This window comes from Passer montanus, unplaced genomic scaffold, assembly GCF_014805655.1.
Source record: "Passer montanus isolate IOZ18808 unplaced genomic scaffold, ASM1480565v1 scaffold79, whole genome shotgun sequence".
Classification (NCBI taxonomy): domain Eukaryota; kingdom Metazoa; phylum Chordata; class Aves; order Passeriformes; family Passeridae; genus Passer; species Passer montanus.
In genome coordinates, this window is record NW_024373145.1 from 1,447,172 (window position 1) to 1,466,757 (window position 19,586).

A 19,586-nucleotide genomic window follows, 5' to 3' on the forward strand; every position below is an offset into this window, starting at 1 on the left:
TGTGTCTAACAGCTTCAAAAACTATGGGTATGTAGTTTGCGGAAGCCATTTCAAATGGTTATATTTCAGAGAAAGTGAGAAAAAAAGTTTTTGTTTTAACTATCTGTGCTGGTCTATGCCATTGTGCTGGTTTGGCTGGGGCAGAGGCAATTTCCTTTGTAGTAGCAACACTTTGGACTTGTACCAATGCATAGTCCCATGCTAACTACTATACCATGAAGAAAATGAACTTTATTCCTGATAAAACCAGCACACTAATGCTCTGTAAGCTTTGGAGAAGGTAACATAGAGTGGAATGTGGATGCTTATTAATGGCAGGACTTCCTTAAGTTTTTGGGTTTGCTAGGCATACTGCCTTTCCCTGTGAAAAGTCTGTTCATAGATCCAGTTTAGATGAGTCTCCTGCAGATAAATGAATAACAGTAGTGATCATATGGAAGTTCTGGATGTGAACATAAATAGGTCAGCTCTATAATGCACTCAGCAGTATATGTGCTGAGTGCATTATAGAATCAGGGATGTGCTGTTGGCAGTAGGAAGCTGGAGCTTTCCCCATCCATGGAACAACATCTGCCTCTTTTGCATGTGAGTAAATATGCATATCTACGGCAATAAATTTACTGTACAATATATATTTTTTGGTGCATGCATGGTGGTTCCTGTGGTTGGTTTCTGTGTTTCACTTGGCAAAGTGAGATGCTAAGAGAAAGTTGTTTGGCTCCAATGTGATGTATGAAAATCTGCTTCTGGTCCCCTCCTTTCCCAGCACTTCTCATGTTTTTAGCTCTGCCTTCTGGAAAATCATTCCAATAGCAGTGTGCTCTTGTTGGTCAGTCTTCTTCCCAGGACCCTGTGGGAAAAGTACATCACCCTGTAAAGAGCCACAAAAGAAGGTCCTGTAAGAAGTTTTTGCTGCATGCTTAGAGGTGAGGACAGGCTATGGGCTGATGATTGCACTGGCAAGTAACAAGTGGCATGTCAAATACGGCTGGAGGGCTCCCACACTGCTCACTTGACCTGAGCATAAGTGGTAAATCCCCTTACTGAGGCTGTAATGCGTCTTGGGTCGGTGCAGCTGTGCCTACTGCTGGTGCATGTGCTGGTGCTAAGGGTTTCCTGGCCAGAGTTATGATAACCCTGGGTAATGGCCCTTTGTTTTTTAGTTGTTTTGACAGATGCTTCTTTTGATATGATGGATAACAGAAGGCTCCTTGCTTTTAGGGTGTTGCAATGAACCACAGGTGGTCAAAAAAAGGTCTAAATAATAATGTTTTCATATTTGACCTTCACTTATCCCCATCTCTGCTACTGCAAGTTGCTTTTCAGGGATATTTTTGTTTCCATTCACAGCATCTGTGCTTTTCTCTCCACAGGTAATTTGATGTGTGCTGTCAGCTCAAAGCTGGCATTTTGATTTGCCTTCCTGCTGTCATTTCCCATTAAGTATATGTTCTACAGAAGTTCAGTTTTAAAAATTTGATTTCTGCTATCCCCTTTTTGCAGAAATTTTGTTCCTTGAATGCTGACAATAATTTGTAGATCTTTAAATAAGAATCAGCTTATGTAGCAATGAGAAACTACTGTATCTGCTGATGCATTCTTGGGTTTCTTCAGGTACTTGGCAAGGCTGTAAGTGCTTTCTTCACTCAATGGCAGGTGCACAGCTTGAGCACAGCTCTTAGGATTGCTTTCTGATAAATTTGGGTGTGAACACATTCTCTGTAACTGTCAGATATTTCAGCCTCTGCAGTCTTCACATACTTATATTCAGGTAGTCTAAAGTGTCTACATTATCACTGCAGAATCCACAGGGCCAAATCTGAGAAGGGAGCAGGGCCTTGCCGAGGTTCACATCAGCTTCACAAAGATAAATGCGAGCACTAGAACCAAGACAATGAGCAGAAAGTTAAGTAGCAGGTTGAGACCTCTGTTGTTGGCAAGATCCATAATGTGCATCAGTCTGCCCTCTTGTGCCTGCAGCAGACTTTTAATTGTAGCTTAGGGCTGCTCCTTCATTAGTAAGCCGTGTAGGTTCACATGAAGTTCATTGTGTCCGTAGCTCTTTCCCTGGTTTTTAGTGTCTGCTACTTAAGCAAAAAATTGTATGCTTAAAATAACTAGTTGTTTGGGGTTTTTTCTGGAAAAGTATTCTGGATACTTCTACAAGCCTTTTTTCTCCAATACCTTAAAAATAAAATGAAATAAAATTAAGGTTAATGATAAATTTCATTCCAGTACTGAAGAAATTCTGAAAAACTAATAGTTGGAGGAAGGACTTGAATTTTCTTATACATTTTGGCACTTCATTGAGTTTATTAGTGTGTATGGTACTTCTCAAGCCCATCGAATTTTCAAAAGAATGAATGTTCTCAAGACTTGGTCTCTTTCAGCAACAGACTGTTGAAAATTTGGTTCTAAAATACCTCTATGGGTGAAACACCCCTCTGCCCCCTGCTTTCTTATCTGGGCAAAATGTCTGTCCGTTCATAGAAGTATTTCCTACCCTTCTAGGGTTTGGCATCGTGCACTGCAGTTGTGTTTTGCTGGCAGTGTGCTTTGTAAGGTCCAGTGCAGTCTTGCAAATGCCTTTCCAAGAATCTGGATTGAGCTGGCAGAGGATGTGTCCTTAGTCCTTTTAATAGCCCACATGCAATTTCTTATTTTAAGATAGCATTAATAACTTAACAGTTGTGGTTTATTTATAGAAATATATATACATAAGTAAAGGAATATATAAACCCACTCAACCTTAATACTGCCAACATCTGCCAAAACTTGCTTTAAATACTCAGCTACATTTTTAGGGAAGATCACAAGAGGGCAGTGTTTCATAGTTTTACATTTTATACAAATGTATAACTTCTGGCATAATTTTGCCTTAAAAAAAAGAAAAAGCATATAAAGCAATCCATTAGATATTACTACAGTAAATATAGGGCTTGTGTTAATTAATTTAAATTACCAGGGTTCTTAATGAGGGTAGTATCAGTTTTTAAAAGAATCCTTATAAATATGTTCTGGGTTTTGGTTTGTTCTTTTCTTCTTTTTTCCCCCACTTTTTATCAAGGAGGTCAAAGCTAAAATGATTGCACTTGTTGTTAAATAAGGCATCTCTAGATCTTTCAGGATTTCACAAAATTCCAATTGTATTCTCCTAGGTACTATTCATTAATAGCTGTACAAATACAGGTATCTGGTCTGTAATCTATAGCGTGTTTATATGCTTCCAAATATAAATGCGAACACACTCTAAAGGAATGTGTTCAATTACTCTGCTCTAATTTTGGCAGAGAGGATATAGTTAAAGTATGTTTCAGCATACATTAAAAAGTGTGTACATTTTTTATGATTATTGTTCTGTCTGTATCCCAGAATGGATAAGGTTGGAGGGGACTATCATCTTCCTGCTCAAGCAGGGTCATCCTGGAGCACATGGCACAGGATTGTGTCCAGGTGGTGTCTGAACATCTCCAGTGGGGGAGACTCCACAGCCTCTCTGGGCAGCCTGTTCCAGTGCACAGTCACTGCACAGTAAAGAAGTTCTACCTCACGTTCACATGGAACTTCCTGCCCATCAGTTTCTGCCCATTGCTTCTTGTCCTGTTGCTTGGTAGCACCCAGCAGAGCCTGGCTCCATCCTCTTGGCACCCTTTCAGATTGACATTGATAAGGTCCCCACTCTCAGTCACTTCTTCTGGAGGCTGAGCAGGCCCAGCTCCCTCAGACTTTCCTCTTAACAGAAGGACTTCTCCAGTACCTTAATGATCTTTGTCATCCTCTGCTGGACCTGCTACAGGAGCTCCATGTCTCTCTTGTACTGAGGAGTCCAGAACTGGACATGGCACTCCAGCCCCACCCGGGTGGAGTAGAGGGGCAGAATCATCTCCCTTGACCTGCTGGGAATGTTCTTCCTAATGTATGCCAGGATACCACTGGCCTACTTATACCATTGACCATTGGTGTAGTTGTAGCAAAACTTACATAAATATTTTTTGTTCAGGGGATTGACAAACATTTTGTGCATGTCATGTGAATAATTTTGTTTAAGGCCGTTTTACTCGTCTGTACAATAGTGGTTCAGTTCTGCCAGGAAGGGAACTTGTTGCTAAATTGATGTAGAACAGTTATTAAAGAAATGCAAATATTGGCTGCCTTCTAAAACACCTTCTGACTAGTCTTGGTCAGATCAAACTTTCAGTTTTTAAATGGGTCGTGTTTTTACATATAGAATAATAGAAATTATTCAATTAATTGTTGTATCATTTTTTGCTGAGGAGCTGGCTGAGGAAACACATCTTTAAAACCAGCATATTATGGTTCCTGGTTCAGCTCCTTCCCAGTATAAAATTGTCATGGAAGTTGGTATTTTTTTTTTTGAAGGAGAAGATTAATACCAGATTGTTGCCTGTTTAGCTGTCTTTATGAGTATGTAAGATGACCTTAGGAAAGAGATTTAGTGGAGTGGAGCGGAGAACTAAAAACTTAATGCAAGCTACTTGCTGTACATGTTTGCAATTTTTATTATGACTCGTAAAAGTGCTAAACTTTTTGATTACATTTGCAGAAAATTAATTAGGAATAGTTACAAGCACAAGCTACTGAGTGGAAATCAGGTACATGTAAATGACCTTTGTAAGGTCATAGTGTAAGGACATTGCAAAATAGTCAAGATTACTCCTGAAAACCAAAACAGAATAAATAGAGATATAGAGAATTAGAAAGCTGGGTGATGACTAGCTTCTTTTCACATAACTTCAGTAAGTAAGTAATAGAATGGATGCTTCTTTCTAAACAATTTGATATATTTTATGCGTTAATATTTTTCAAGCAGTCCTTTTATTAAATAAAAATACTGTAGATATTATTTTTTAAGCTTGCATGAGTCTACAAAGAAGATTGTATTATGTACAAAAGGGTTTTTATAAAATTTCTGTGTTCAGTTGACAATTGGTGATACAGAGGATAGTAACAGATTTTTTGATCAACAGGAGCCTAAGACACAAATGAACCATACAGTATATGCAGTGTATCTGCATTGCTGTAAAATAGCAGTAAGGCTTCCAGTTTATTGATAACTTGGTTTTGTTCTTGTTTGGTTATTGTTTTAAAATAAGTTATGGGTTTTCAGGTACATAAGAGGAAGTTGGAGGGTTTGTTTTTACTGGGCTACATTTTTAGCAATGCTTTACTCTGATTCCTTTATACTGTTGGATTGTGAAACCTCTAACCCAAACATGTCCTCAGAATGCAGTGCTGTTGCTTTACTCTTAACACTTTTTTCTTCAGCAAGTTTTCAGTACTGTTAAACTGTTGTTTATTTCCAGTTGAAGTCTCTTGAAACACATCCAAAGCAAACTAAAGCTAGAAACTCTATCCATCGAAAATACAGATTCGAAAAGAGAAGAAAAGTAAGAAGAATTAAAAAGGAAAATACACTTACTAAAATCTCTTGTGTTTGTGAGAGTTGTCAGAGTGCATGAAATGGAAATTGAGATTTACACTGACAGTTCAAATCAGTAATGCTCATATACTAACTTGCAAGTGTGGGGGTGTGTTGCCAATCTCAGCAGTGCTCGCCCTACTCCTCACACAAGTAGCTATCTTAATTTCCTCTAGTGGGTAACCTTACTTGAGAGTCTGGTCTCAACATACCTGCTCACCAGATAGGAAATTCACCACTGGATTTGCTTGCATTCCATTGTATACAGAGTTTTTTCAAAGATTTCTTCCCTTCCTGCTTAGCTGTTCATGGTCAACTTCTACACTTCTACTCATGAAATATTAAGTCTTAAAGGCAGAATATCAGATAAACTTGTTTCGATTTTCTGTATTCATCAGTAAGAATGTTTACATAGAATGGAATAGAAGAATATCTCTTTAAAAAATGGATGTCTGTCTGACCTCTGTCTGTTGATTCTTAAGCTTTCTTTAAATTTGAAAAGTGTATGGAATTTCTGGGAATTTTGCTTAATACCAGCAACATGTAATAGTGTTAGTAGGGTTGGAAGTCTTCTACTCAGTCTTGTTACTCACAATTTCTGGAGCAGAAGTGTCATCTTTTATGTGTATAGTCTATAGTTAACATGTTGAAAACATATTTCTGCAGTGCTTTCCCTTCCTGTGCATAATTATTTGCAATGAACTTTTTAATCTGTCATTTATTTTAGGAAAGTGTTTGCATGTTCTCTAGCAGGAATTTGCAGCTGAAGATGGGGATTTAGCTTATATTTGTATGGTGCACTTCAGTCACAACAGTGATGGTGATCTAGACTTTTCTCTTTGCCACATCAGGTGTAAGCCACCTCATGTGACATTGGCAAGTTCCAAGTCTTTACTAGTTTTAAACTAAGGAAATTACTACATATATTAGAACAGGCCTTAATTAAGTTGTCTAAAGGCAAATGTTAAGAACTCTGAGAATCCAAGTTATGCCAGTTGTCATGGCAGTCAAATGACTATGGAAAACAGTATTCTTTATTTCAGTTATGGTAGTGTCAATTTTTTTCTGCAAAACATAATGAAAAATCTTTCCAGATGTCATGTACATAAGATCCCTTAAATAGGGAGCAAAACATATGAACTAGTTTTTCCTTTCTGATTTCGAAGAGATTTTTCGTTCATTCTCATATTGCTTTCAAAAACACTAAAACGATTTGAATGCCTTCAGTTGATAATGCAGAGATGCAGCACTTTGAACTAAGCAAGAGCAGAAACTTTCCCAGGATGTGTTGAGAGCTGTGTACCTGTAAGCTCTTCTTTGGGTAGGCATGGTTTTGGAACCCTTCCAAGGGCTTAAAGATTTTCAAAGAAACCTAAAAATACTTAGGCCCCCAGAAAGTGATGGTGGTGTTTATATGACTAAAACTTTGAATTTACCAGCTGCTGGCTGTTACTGCTCAGAGTAGATAATCTGATCTACTGATACTTTACCCCATGTAGTAAAGACATCTCTTGATTGAGGTGGACAAATTGAGTCATGCACAACTTGGTAACTACAGGCTCTAAACACTGTTCTGCACAGAAAACGTGTTTTTAATACATGTAGCAGGCAGTAAGATAACAGAGCACTGGCTGGCACACTCTAGTCCAAGTGCTAGCCCCTGTCACATGAGGATCCTTGCACTGGGAGTTGCACGTGTAGGTCTCTCTTCCCCCTGGGTGACTTTCCTAGAGGACAGGGCAGAGAAGTGCTGGAACTTCAGAGAAGCATCACGATGATACAGATCAGCAAGAGGCAAATTAGAATCAGGCAGAAATTCACAAAGAGCTCTTGGAGCCTTTGGCGTGCTTGTGGGTTGACCTCAATAGTTGAGGCTCTCCTCAGAGCGGAGCGGGTCATGTGTTGGACCTTCTCCATGGCAACAAGAAAGCAGAGGGCACAAATCAGAGGTTTTAGGAGTGCAGGAAAGAAGAGCAGTGGTCAGGAACAGTGCAAAGTGCCTAATATCTTCTCTTTGTTTTAGACAGCCTTTGCGGAGCTGGAAAGCAGGAAGGCAGAGAATTAGAAGTGCAGAAGTGTTTCTGAGTGTAAATAGAGATTGTAAAAGCAATCTGTTTATTTCATACTTTTTAGAACTTTAAAACAGTGACTTTGGGTTAAATCTGCATTTTAAAATTTTGGGGTTTTAATTTTAGATTTGTGCTGTATTGTGCTTTTTCCCCTGAAGGCTACTGAGCACGTGCTTCTTAGCAGTGTTGAGTAACTGTACTATGGAAATTGTGGATATCTGGGTTTTGCCCAGATTATTGCTTTAGATCTAAGTTCTCTATCTCACATGGTCCCTGAAAAGGCTGTGGCTGATTGCCTTTCCACACACACCTCTCTGCTTTATTTGTTCAAGCACTTGTGAAGGCTTGATGATAAGAGTAGGGTCACAGACCTTTCAGCCAGGAGATCTGGATAGTCCTGCTGGCTGGTACTGACAGGGCAGATAATCTGATTTACCAATACCTTTTGCTGGAAGGGAGGAGAAGAATTCTTGCTGAAGTATTTCCATTCCAAGAAAAAGTTCTTTATGGTGAGCAATTAAAACCTAATGCATCACTGCTGTAGGGAATTTTAGTAGTGTACTTCTCAACAGACAATACAGAGTAAGGACAGAATCTTTTTTATGCATGTTGGACAGTGTGTTCTGAACGTGTGTGCAAAGGCAGAGAACTGCTGTGAGGAACAAAACAAAGCATTTACACAACTTTGTCTTTTAAGTGAGTGTTACATTTACAGTGTATTTTTCCTCCTTTTTAGTGGCAGGTGGAAGGACCAGGTATCAATTGTTTTAAAACTCCAAATAAGTAGTTGCAACATAAAACCCTCCTGTACAAACCTTCCAAGGCAAGAAGCTGGCTTTGGTGCATGCTTGTTTAGCTCATGGTGAGTTGGATTCTACATGTAGGCGCTCAATGTGAAAACTTGGTTTTTAAAGTAATTATGTCCTCACATATATGCATCTGTCAGACTTTGTTCCTAGAGCTGCACTTACCCCTAAACATTTTATGAATTTATATTGTGTTTATGTGTTTCACAGAAGGCCTCTCCTTGTCACCACTTTATTTTGTTTTTCCTGTAAACAAGTGAAATTATGTATGCCGCACAGAGGAAAACAATTGCTTAGATGTCTGCTGCCCAAATTACATGACGATCCTGACTGAAGCAGAGATACTTTGCTCATGTATTTGTCTTTATATGTGGCTAAAATGGAAAAACCTTAAAAGGAAATGAAAGTGTCTTTCAGACTCTTCCTTTTTAATCCTTTCATGTTGGGCTGTAGAGTGAAATGTTGCTGTATGAACAGAATGCATGTGTTTTCAGTGGCAGTGTTGATATTTGAGAGACTTTCAAAAGCAATCAGATTGCACATGGTTATTTTAATACCCTTAGAGAACTCCATGTGATGACATCTCCTTCTCAAACTGAACTTCAGATTTTGTTATGATTTTTTAGCTTTGGTTGATCTTAAACTTCATTGCAAAAAAAACCACACCAGAACATACTCTTGTAGTGACTACAATTTTTCATCTTTGTTTGACTTTTTGCTGTATCTGTTTCCATCTATTTAAGCAGTTAAAATGCTTGCTGAGTATCTTCTGCTTAGCTCTTTACTAGTTATGGTCTGTCCCAAGTGCAGTAAAAGCAAGACATGCACAGGAATTCTAAAGTCCCTTGGCTGAATGCACATTCATTCTCCCAGCCCATTACAGGCTGAAGTGCATTAGACTGCTCATCCTCTTGCAGACAAGCCCCAGTAGATGAACCACAAATGGATTACTTGGATAGATAGAGAGGAGTTTGTGTAACCAGCATCTGTGACAGACACTGCCCAGAGAACAGAATTTCCTGTGGGTGACTTCATCATGGGATTTTTGGTCATTTTTTCAGTGTCAGGTGTGTGCAGCTCTTGGTCTTTGGGCTGTGTGTGACCTACTGCAGCAACATTTATCTTTCCTGATTTTTTTTTCTTGGAGCCCACAGAGGATTGGAACAGCATGAATGTGTACTTGTACACATGCAGAATAAATGTAAATTCCACTTCATTAGGAACTAATGCAACCCTACTGCATTAGGTGTGACTGCACTTTGTGCTGGCACTTGCACTGCAGTGTTGCTGCATATGTTTCACTTGCATGACTCAAGGGGCAAGGCCCTGGGGCTCTGAAGTGCTTCCATAAAAAGCAATATTATCTGGTTGGGCATCACAGATAAGGCCAAAGCAGGTATTTGGACATATGTGACCAGAAGGGGATACAAAAGCATCTTAAAAAGTGGAAGGTAGTGTAAGTTAAAATCTCTATACATCATACAGCTAGAAGACATTGTAGAGAAGGGATGAGGAGAGAACAAAATAGATTGAATTTCTTGATTAATAGTTGACATGGTTTTGGAAGTTTTTGAAACATCTGTGTGTTGTTTAACCTCCTACAACTGTCTGTGGGGTAAGTTTTCTTGTAAGCAAAGGAAGCCAATTCTGTGTCTGTATTTCAACAAGTTTGTCTTTACAAGTGCTCGAGTTCAACTAATAAACACATACCTTGGTTGTTAATCCTCCATGGCGCTGTCACCCACCTAAAGTGTGCAGAAAGAGAAACAGATTCAGTAACAGAGCTGCATACAGGCTATCAAGGTCAAAATGGACAGCTTGGAAAATAATTACACAGAAACAAAGACTGATCATTGTCACAAATAGTAGCTGCTCTCTGCTGTTTAGTCCCCGGTGTTTCAGGCCAATATAAAGAAGAATTGGACATGCGCGCACCACTTCTTGAAACTAAAGTGCAGCAAAAGGGCAAATTATATTTGATATTTTTTAGGGGTCACAAAGTGTGACTCGGGTGACAAGAATGAGCATCACACAAGAGGAGCAGTTGGCTGCATTGCTGTGCAGTTTTGTTTTATGAGTGCTGTTAGTGGATGTGCAAGGCTTAGGTGCAGAGTGAATCTGCAGGAAGATGTCTGGTGGTTGACTCTGTATGTTACTATGTAGGGAATCCCCTATACTTACAATCCCCTCATACTTCAGAATGAGTCACTGATCACAATTATTGCTTCCCACTTCACTGACATGTGACTGTTTCCCTGATTTGTATTAGGTTATTTTTATCTTTGTTCCTGGGTGCCCTTCACAATGAGAGGGGGTATGTGACTGAAGTGAAAACTGTGGGCCATGCTCATTCCTGGTGCAACTGCATTGACTTCTTTGAAGTCACACGGGATAAATTTGGCTCCCTTGGAAATGCCACAGCCTGTTTCCTGTCATATGTTCACTAAATGCAACAGTGATATCAGTGGAACAGAAGAAGTTTGCCTTGCTTGAATTCTTGCAGTTCCACATGACCAAGTGAAGCCCTGAGGGGTTGTTGAAGTTATGTTGCATAAGTCTATTTCATAGATTTTTAAAATGAGATGTCCCAAACCCCCAGTAATTCACTTCTATCCATTGGAAAAAAAAAAAAAAAAGTCTTACTAACTTTAAACATAGTATGGGAAAAGTACTATAAAATTATGTTGATTGAAGATTTAGGCACTGACTTGTGGCATAGAATGTCATTTTTCAATCCTATGGAGACAGCATTTCCTTAGGATGGGGAAAGAAGCAACAATTCAGTTCGTAGTCTGAGAAATGCTGGTAACAGGAAAAACAAACTAATTTTATCTTTCTCTTTACCTTTTGTCTGTTTTGTACTGAAGTGTCATATGTGTTTCAGAGAGCATAGGGGAACACTCACACTTCAGTTAATTTTTTCCCCCTTTCTGCAATCTTCCTTCTGAGTAGCTTTGATGTTTTTGGTGTTCTAAGAAACAAGATCAACACTAAGAGCCTCTACTTGTATTTCAAGTCCATGAGAATGTGAACGTTGTAGGTGACAAGAAATTACACTGATGAATAGTTGAACACACCAGTAATTTTGGGCTTTGAAATTATCTACATATCTTGTGGATAACTGATAATATGTGTGCTGGTCCTTTAGAGTAGCCTGGGAGCCAGTGCTTTGGGCTAGTTTTTGAGTTGGTTAAATTCCCTGCAGCTGCTGCAGGACCATGCAGTGGCATCTTGGGCAGGTTCTTCAGTTTCCATACTCACAGGTTCCCCTCATCAAAATAAGACATAAAATAACTGTATACCAATTCCAGTCTATTGATGTGATCTGCCTTTTACTTAGTAAATTTCTTTTAGGAAATTAACTCCATCTTCTGCTGTGTTCATTGATTACCTAGCAAGTTGTTTCATGTTGAGTTTTAGCTATGGTGGTTCATAATGTCCCTTTAATAGGAAATAGTCTAAGTGCAATTTAAATTAAAGTAAAAATTGAGATACATCAAGCATGTATAAAAGGTAGAAGTGGAAGGGGATGTTCCAGGTTTTGTTTTTAACCTTCTAGCATGTCAGGAAACAATGATATGGCATTGATTGAGAAGAGTATAACAGAAAAATTTAACTTCAGAGAAGTTACTTGATGCCAGGAAGGTCCTGTTTAGCCTTTTTTCAATCTCCAGAAATCAAAAGCAATCTTCAGTTTTAAAGTGTCTTGTCGTTTTAGGGAACAAAACTTTACTTCCCTGTGAGATTTTTTTATTTCTCCAGATGAGGTACTTTTCTATTCCTAAATAAATTATTCTTAAAGCAAACAAAAAGTTCTGCAGTTCTGTACATGTGTCCCATACATTTTTGTTTGCTGATGGTCTGAAAAAGCAGTGAAAATCACCTTTACACTACCAGTTACAAACTGATGATTTCAGTGACTTTCCTGTTGTAAGGAGGAACTAACTTCCTCAGAGGATGGGAAATAAATGCAACTTTTAAAAATAAAAATGTGGTAATACATGAATCCGAATCTCTTTTAAATAACAATTGCATTGTTGTGTTGACAAAAAAAAAAGACAGCATCTTGCCTGCTGTAAATTAAATGCCTAATTTCACATTGATTTGTAACACCTATCACCTGTCCTGTAGCACATGCCTCTGTCATGACTGTAGGTTGTTTCTCAGGGTTTGAATGTCTGTGACATGGGATGTTATAAGTGTGAAATTTTAAAATTTAATTTAACAGCTGAGCCACTCTCTCATCTACATTAAATTACTGAACTCTAACTGGATAAAATTGAGATGATGGAGCAGCTGACCTGCTGTAGCTATGGGATGCATTCCAGCTTCCAGGGAAGAACTGCCCATAGCAGTTAAGTGTCGGTGTGTATGTTCAATCTCTGTGTGTATTTTTAAAGGTCGGCATATGCAATATTTGTGGTAGAAGAGGATTCTCTGGGTGGTAGAATACACCTTAACTCCTCTCTTCACTTGAAAATACATTTTATGTATAACTTCAGCCTTGAAAAAAATGTGTCTGGGAACCTTCTTGGTCTTTGTAGGCACTGGGAGGTCTGAAGTGCTGCTTCTGCCTACTGAAAACAGCTTCTAGAGCATTCTGTACCAGACTGTTTGCCTTAGGAGTAACAGCATGTCCGGACATTTCTCTCACTTGAATATTCAAAATTGGCACAAGGCTGCTGAGCACAAAACCAAGCACCTGGATCTATCTTTGTCTGATGCCTGCCAGTCACTAAAAGGAAAAGGAATTAGGGGTATCTGTTCACTAACAGGGAAAACACACCTCGCAAAATTACAAGTCTATATTAGGTTTGTCTCTTCTATAACCGTATGTAGACATAAGTAGTAAGGTGTCAGTTGATGAAAGGGGGGAGCAAGATTGTAAGGAGCATAAGTACCTTAGAGACATCCATATTCAAAATTGTATTTCTTTTTAAAATACTTGTATATGTAAATATTGCATGTTCTCTGTGTGTTCTCTGTGTTTCTCTGAGATGCATCTTATTTCAGTGATTTTAAAGCTGGGATTATATTTCATTGTACAACATGTCTGTGCTTCCCTTAGAAATAAATGGGTTCTTTTCTGCATTTGAAATTCAGTTCATGATGTTACAAATCCTAGCTGAATTATTTCTCAGTTATTAGAAGTAATCTAGGACAAGTGTTGTATTAGTTACAATGAACAACAGGAGAAAATAAAATTTTAATGGATGTCAAAGCAAAAACACTACATGGATTTGGTAGCTTGAACTCCACTTAGAGTAACATGGTATAATTTCAGTTCCTAGTAGTGCTATAAATCACTAAAAATTTTAATTAAGGATAATTTTTCATCATACAGCAAAAAAAGGTTTGTTCTCTCAATGTGTTAGATCAGAAAAAGATCAGAAAAATATTTTACAGAGTTAATGGTGAAAGAGCTTCTTTATGCTTCCTGGTCTGTGAATAGGCAGCTTTGGGAAAAAGAATGCCTGTACAAAACTTTAAGAGAATTATTCTCTTTGTAGATTTTGGATTAAAAACCAAGACCAAACAGACAAAAGAAAAAACAAGCAAAAGATACTAAATTTGGAAGGAGAAACAAAGGTGTGAGAAAAATGATGAAACCTTCTCACCTTCTTGTGCAACACCACCTGTATAAATCATCTACCCACAGACAGCGGGCGTCCTATGAACATATAGGAAATTATGTTGCCTTTACTGTTGCTGAAAGGCTCCCCACACAGCAGTATATCTTTGACTCAGAGCTGTAATGCCTATATTTCCATATTTTTGATAAACAGTTAAAACTAGCTGTTAATTTGAGTAGAGGAGGTTTTTGTAGAAAAGTACAGTTACAGCGTGCCTTCCTGCAATATTTAAGAGATAACACAGAAGAGAGGTTCCTTACCCCTGTTGTGACAGTGAAGCACAGATGAGCTTGCTGCAGGCTGTGGGACGTGCCTGTAGATCTCTGGCAACTTTTCCGAGTCTGTGACCAAGTTGTGGAAACAATTGAAGTAGGCTGAGGGGAAAAAATAACAAAAGTTTCAGAGGCAGGACTCACGGTGTCACTCAGCAGCTCACAAGTTGATTGGTCCCATTTGCCTTCTGACACGGGCAGTGGCTCCTCTAAACTTGTTCCCAGCAGTAATGTATTAAATGTGGGCAGCACCTCTCCTTTTGTGAAAGGACCTGTGTGCCAGGGAGACCACCTGCTCAATCACAGGATGAAGGAATCTGGGAAGCTGCATGCTTCAGTAGGGTAGCAAAGGGAGCTGTTCCCTGCCACTGCCTTTTTTAAAACGGGAACTTAAATGGGGAACTTACTCAGGGAGCTGCTTTGGATGTGTTACTTTTGCTACTTCTGTTTCTTCTTTGTTAGGAAACCTAAATACTGAACGCTAACACATTTCTTGTGGGTGTTTGATTTGGAATGATTTTCTTTTGTCCAAGGTATTTTTTAAACTACACTTTCAATAATATATAGTTACATAGCTGGTATTCAGTTTATAGTATATGATAAATGCTTCCCAAGATAATATTTTCTTGTCACAGTGCTTAAACTGAAATAACTTTTCTGTGTTTCATGTCTCTTCCAAACAGTAATGGGTGAGGTTAGAGGATTTTTTTTCCCAAATTTGACATCTGTAAGTTCATCTCTGAAATTTATCATTACTATATATTTTGAAGTATTTATCTCTCCTTTAAAACACACTTCCACATTTTTTTCTTCCTCTCCCACTTTCTGTGGCTGGAAATTATTTAAGTGAATCTTCTGAGAACCCTTTCTCTTTGTTTGGATAGGGGTAGTAGCTTGATGCTACTTTACAGGTTATCTTATGTATACTTTCCTGTGTTGAAAAGTGGCAACATAGTGCATATGCAGAGTAGGTTTTGTGCACTGGGGAAGTGAAGGATTTACTGGATGCAAAAGGATTAAGCTGTCAAGTGAGAGCATCCAGCATCAGGCTTTCTTTGTGGATACAACTGACAGCACAGGCCTTTTCCTCATTGGGAAATTGCAGGCAAAAATACAGAAACTGAGCCAAACTCTGAACACTTAAAGATTCACTTTTGACAATAATTGTTTAGCATAGATGAGTGCTTGGCTTTAAGCAGGAATCCAGACAGGGTGGGTTTTTTTGTTTAGTTTGGGTTTTTTGTTCCCTGGAAGCCCTGCTGCAGTACATCGTTCAAACCAGAGACAGAAGGGCTTTGGGGGTGATGTACAACCCTGTTTCAAGTTGAGCTCTGTTTTTATTTTTGTAAATAGCTCTTCTGCAAATTGGTTATATCACAGTTGAAGTTAGCAGCTTGGTTTTGGTATCATAAATCCGCCTGCTTTCAGTTGTCCTTTAGTATCAAATCCAGGAAGTCTGGGGTCACATATTTCAGTTGAAAGTTAATTGAATATCTTTACAGTGAGGAGTGATGGTTCTTTACTGGTGCAAAGTGTTTCATAATTTACTTATAATGGCATTATTAATGTTATAAATCTCTCACAGTCAAGCAAACTGTATTCGGCTTTTTTTATGAGAGAAGTTCCATGTTTTTATTGTATGCTGTCATCCAAGAGACGTGCTAGCATTGGATTGTTTGCCTTTTTTATGAAACTTGTACTATTGAAATTCACCCTCTATATTTTGTTATGAAGTCCAACACCCAGCATTGTAACAGCTGCAGTGCCGTTCCTCCCTTTAACAAAATTGATGTAAAATTGTCATGTTATTTAGTTACACTACCCCAAATTCTTGGCTTTTTTTTTGTTAATGAATTGGAGCTTTTTAGAAATGAGATACCTTAAGAGAATTTGGTTTTGTTTGTGAGCTGACACAGTCATAGCTTGGTCTCCATTTTCAAGTGATACTTAAATGTACAAATTAAGGCACTGAAAAAATACTAGGATTTCATGAGAAGCATAATACACATCTTCTCTAAATATCAACTCGGATAAGAATTTTAAGATGGAAAATGTATTCGCCAAATAGCAGTAATATGTACAAGTTCAGACCAAATGAATGTTGGTAGATGTTGTATTAATGTTGTTTCTCTAAAAATAAGCTTGTTTAGGAACACTCTCTTGAGAACATTTTTCTGGTTCAGGTTAGATGTATTCCCTCATGTAACTCTTGGAGGTTTTGGTGGGATTCTGAGGCAGATGCCAAAGTACTGCTTATGGGACATGTCACATCTGACAAGTACAGACACGATATATGAGCACATCATTGTACTGTTTTCATTCACTCCTGGGTGAACGGATCCAGACACCCGTGGATATGAGAAAGGAAAAGCTTTAAAAAAGGAATCTGTGTTGAAGGCTTTAGTCTGCTGAACAAAAATGTGCAGCTGTTGCCTTCTTGACCTTAAATGGAGATGATCTGGGCTTTCTCCAGGGGGATTAGGAATCTACCACTAGAAAATGTTTCTTCTCAGAAATTATTTAGAGATCCGGTTGATGTTTGGGATAATGTCTAAAAAGAGACGTGTTGTACTTCAGCATACCAGCTCCTTTATTTAAATAATAATTGTGAGACTTCTATTCACATTGGTAACAATTTCCTGGATTATTTTTGCCTTTCTTGTGCTAGTTTTCAAAATTCCACCTGTAGACACTGGCCATCTGTATAATCTGTAAAGAGTTTAATGTGTCACTGTTTGGTCCGTTGATAGTCATGACTCTGTATAGAAATAGACTGCGACCCAAGTCCAATTGTTTATAATATACAGGTAAAGAAATTCAGCAGTGGAGTCCTGGAGTTAGTGAGTTTTTTCATTATGCTGTTGCAGTTTTCTCTCATGCTGCAAAAGTGCCTGTGTGATCTCACACAGCAGAAGTTCTTGTGTTGGCACGTTTGGTTTAACAGTAACAAAAAACACACAGAAGGGAGATGTGAATGCTCCCACAAATGTGCATTAATTTGTGTGTATGTGGGAGAGTAGCAGAATTTGGTATTGAAGCTGAACTCTAAAATGAGATCTTTCCTTTTTATAACCAGTAGTTCTGTGATGGGCAATTGCTTGTAAACATTCAGGTATTAGCAGATGTGGCTTACAGGACCATTTTTAAGGTTCCCTAAAGAGAAAGAACCCAGCTAATGTATCCTTCCGTTACATTTGTGCTGTGAACCTAATACACCCTAAAGGAAAATGTGAGTTTTCCCTCCTTCAGAAGTACAGAAAAATCAGTATTTTCAGTGCTGATGTGAGTAGCATTCCAGAACCACACCAGATGGGGTTACAGCCTAATCAGTTGAGAGATAACTTTTTAAATGCATTTAAGATTTTTTACTTGAATTTGATCGACATAGAACTCGTTTGCTTATATGTTTTACCTGATGCCTCCTTTAATGATTACTGACTTAAGTGAATCTCACTCACATCTGTAGTCTCATTATCTATTTTCTGGATTTAGGTGGAGGAATTTGCCTTTCGGAGGCTGCAGGTGTTCCTGCTTTTGTATTGTGAGAGTTACGGTCTTTGTTAGTGTTGTAGGAAACAGCTCTGCTGAGAAATCTAGGCTTTGCATCATGTTATTTTCCTCTGGGACAAGATGTATTTACTTTTCCTAACCATTGGACAGATGTTAAATTAGTTTGGTCTTCACATTTTTTTCTTCTTTACAAGCAAGATGAAATTACTTTTTGAGGCAGCAGCTTATAAAGTGTACCATTACGAAGTGATTAGGAAAAAACACAAAATAAATTAATAGAAAACTTGGTCTGAAATACTTCTCTTTTTGGGAATGGTGAATGCTCTGGTGGTACTAGTCATCGGATTTGTTACTGACCAGAGACATTTTTTGAAAGGTCATCTTGAATGTTTTTGTTTCAGTTGCTGTTACTGGCACAAACCTTACACTATTAAAGTAGATCACAGGGTGCAGAAGTGTGGCACGCCTGTTTATTGTTTTTGGTGCTTTGAACCGGTGTTAGAAGAGAAGGGAAACAAGAAGTTTTGCCTGGCTCTCGCTCTGAAAATCGGCTGTGTCCTTCCTCTTCCCAAACGCTGTTAGGAAACACTTATTTCTTGTGGAGACAATACTAGTAGCACAGATTTGACCCATGTAGGTGGTTTATTTTGCAACTAAATATTGACTGCACGAAAAGCTAATGTATGAGCTTTGTATGAGCACACGAAAAGCTGTGTTCTTGTAAACACCTGGTGGCTTTCACAGTGATGAAGTTTACCTTTTTACTAGGTTAATGAAGGTCAAATAATTTACTAGTAGCAGTTATCTTCAATGGTTCAGTGTCTTCAAAATAGCAACATGAGACAGGATAGGAAATTCAATGATCTTCATTACAGGGAAGGTTCTTTATTTCTATGAAACACCTGGGAACACTGTATTTAGTGCTTACTGGTGTCCTCAACTGGTTAAGCTGAACAATGTGCCTTAGTTGGTGTGCCGAGATCCTTATACCTAAGAAACTCTGTTGAGTGTCTTTCAGATAAACTGTTCTGGGAAGCACAGAGATTAGTTGTGTTATTTGACATGTTGTGAGTGATAGATGAACAGCGGGACAAAGGCACATGAAGGAGAGATAAAGTTGGAAGACCACGTTTCAGTTGCCAAGTGGTGGTGCTGGATTATCTCCACTTGAAAGCATAACTGCAGATTTGAGGAGAAATGATTGGGCTTGAGCTTTTGCTGCTACTTCAGCTGAAAGTTGTCCTAACAGAAATGCATAAATATTGCCCAAATGAGAAAAGTTTTGGCATAATTTAGAAGTTGTAAGATTCTCTTGTGCAGATAGTTGCAGTGATCACCCTCAGGTAGTGTGGAGGGGCAACAGGTAGACGAGTGGCCTCAATGGAGACCTTGCCTCATGGGACTCTTCATTCAAATCAACATGGAGATGGCATAAATCAGGTTTTTAAAGAGTTTTCAGGCTAATTTTCACATGGCTCTACTTTGAGAAGTGGGAGCCAGCAACACCTTTCTTTCTTTTGCTTGGTGTTAAAGAATGATGTGTGTCTTTTCTTCATTTGTTTTGTCCATTGCTCTGAAGTTTGGAGGTTTTTTTCCCCTTCCTTTTATTGAGCGACTATAAACAAGACAAGTTCTCATGATGAGCATCAGCTATCTATTGCTCTGTATCTTTGCTTCATGCAATTCATAGTTAAAACAGGGGAAAAAACATTCAGCAAAAAAGCACCCCAGGAAGTTAGGATCCTGAATTTCATTACCTGAGAATTTGAGGTACAGAACTTCATATTTTTCTTTATTTTGTTGCAGAATATGCCAGATACAGACATGGTTCTACTCCTTGGTTCAGACCAGCTCTG

General features: G+C 38.5%; 2 protein-coding genes across 4 annotated transcripts in view; one reads left to right on the plus strand and one right to left on the minus strand.

The window, feature by feature from the left end:
• Positions 1 to 19,586, plus strand: part of CEP85L (centrosomal protein 85 like) — a 106,066-nt gene that overhangs the window by 48,146 nt on the left and 38,334 nt on the right. The window lies entirely within an intron of this gene.
• PLN (phospholamban) lies at positions 4,503 to 14,527 on the minus strand. Of its 3 annotated transcripts, none has more exons than XR_005630138.1 (4): positions 14,513 to 14,527; positions 14,209 to 14,322; positions 10,026 to 10,060; positions 4,503 to 7,478 (listed from the first exon to the last, which is right to left on the minus strand). XR_005630138.1 is itself a non-coding variant. In XM_039731576.1 (3 exons), exon 3 carries the CDS (start codon positions 7,355 to 7,357, stop codon positions 7,199 to 7,201), a length of 159 nt encoding a protein of 52 aa, XP_039587510.1. In that variant the 5' UTR covers positions 7,358 to 7,478; positions 10,026 to 10,060; positions 14,209 to 14,434; the 3' UTR covers positions 4,503 to 7,198. The 3 variants fall into 3 exon arrangements, 1 of the variants encoding a protein (XP_039587510.1); XR_005630137.1 differs by lacking the exon at positions 14,513 to 14,527 and adding an exon at positions 14,473 to 14,487; XM_039731576.1 differs by lacking the exon at positions 14,513 to 14,527 and having other exon boundaries at positions 14,209 to 14,434.

Excerpts from the sequence above, each read along its gene's own strand:
- PLN (XM_039731576.1), bottom strand. The coding sequence starts at position 7,357 with ATGGAGAAGGTCCAACACATGACCCGCTCCGCTCTGAGGAGAGCCTCA.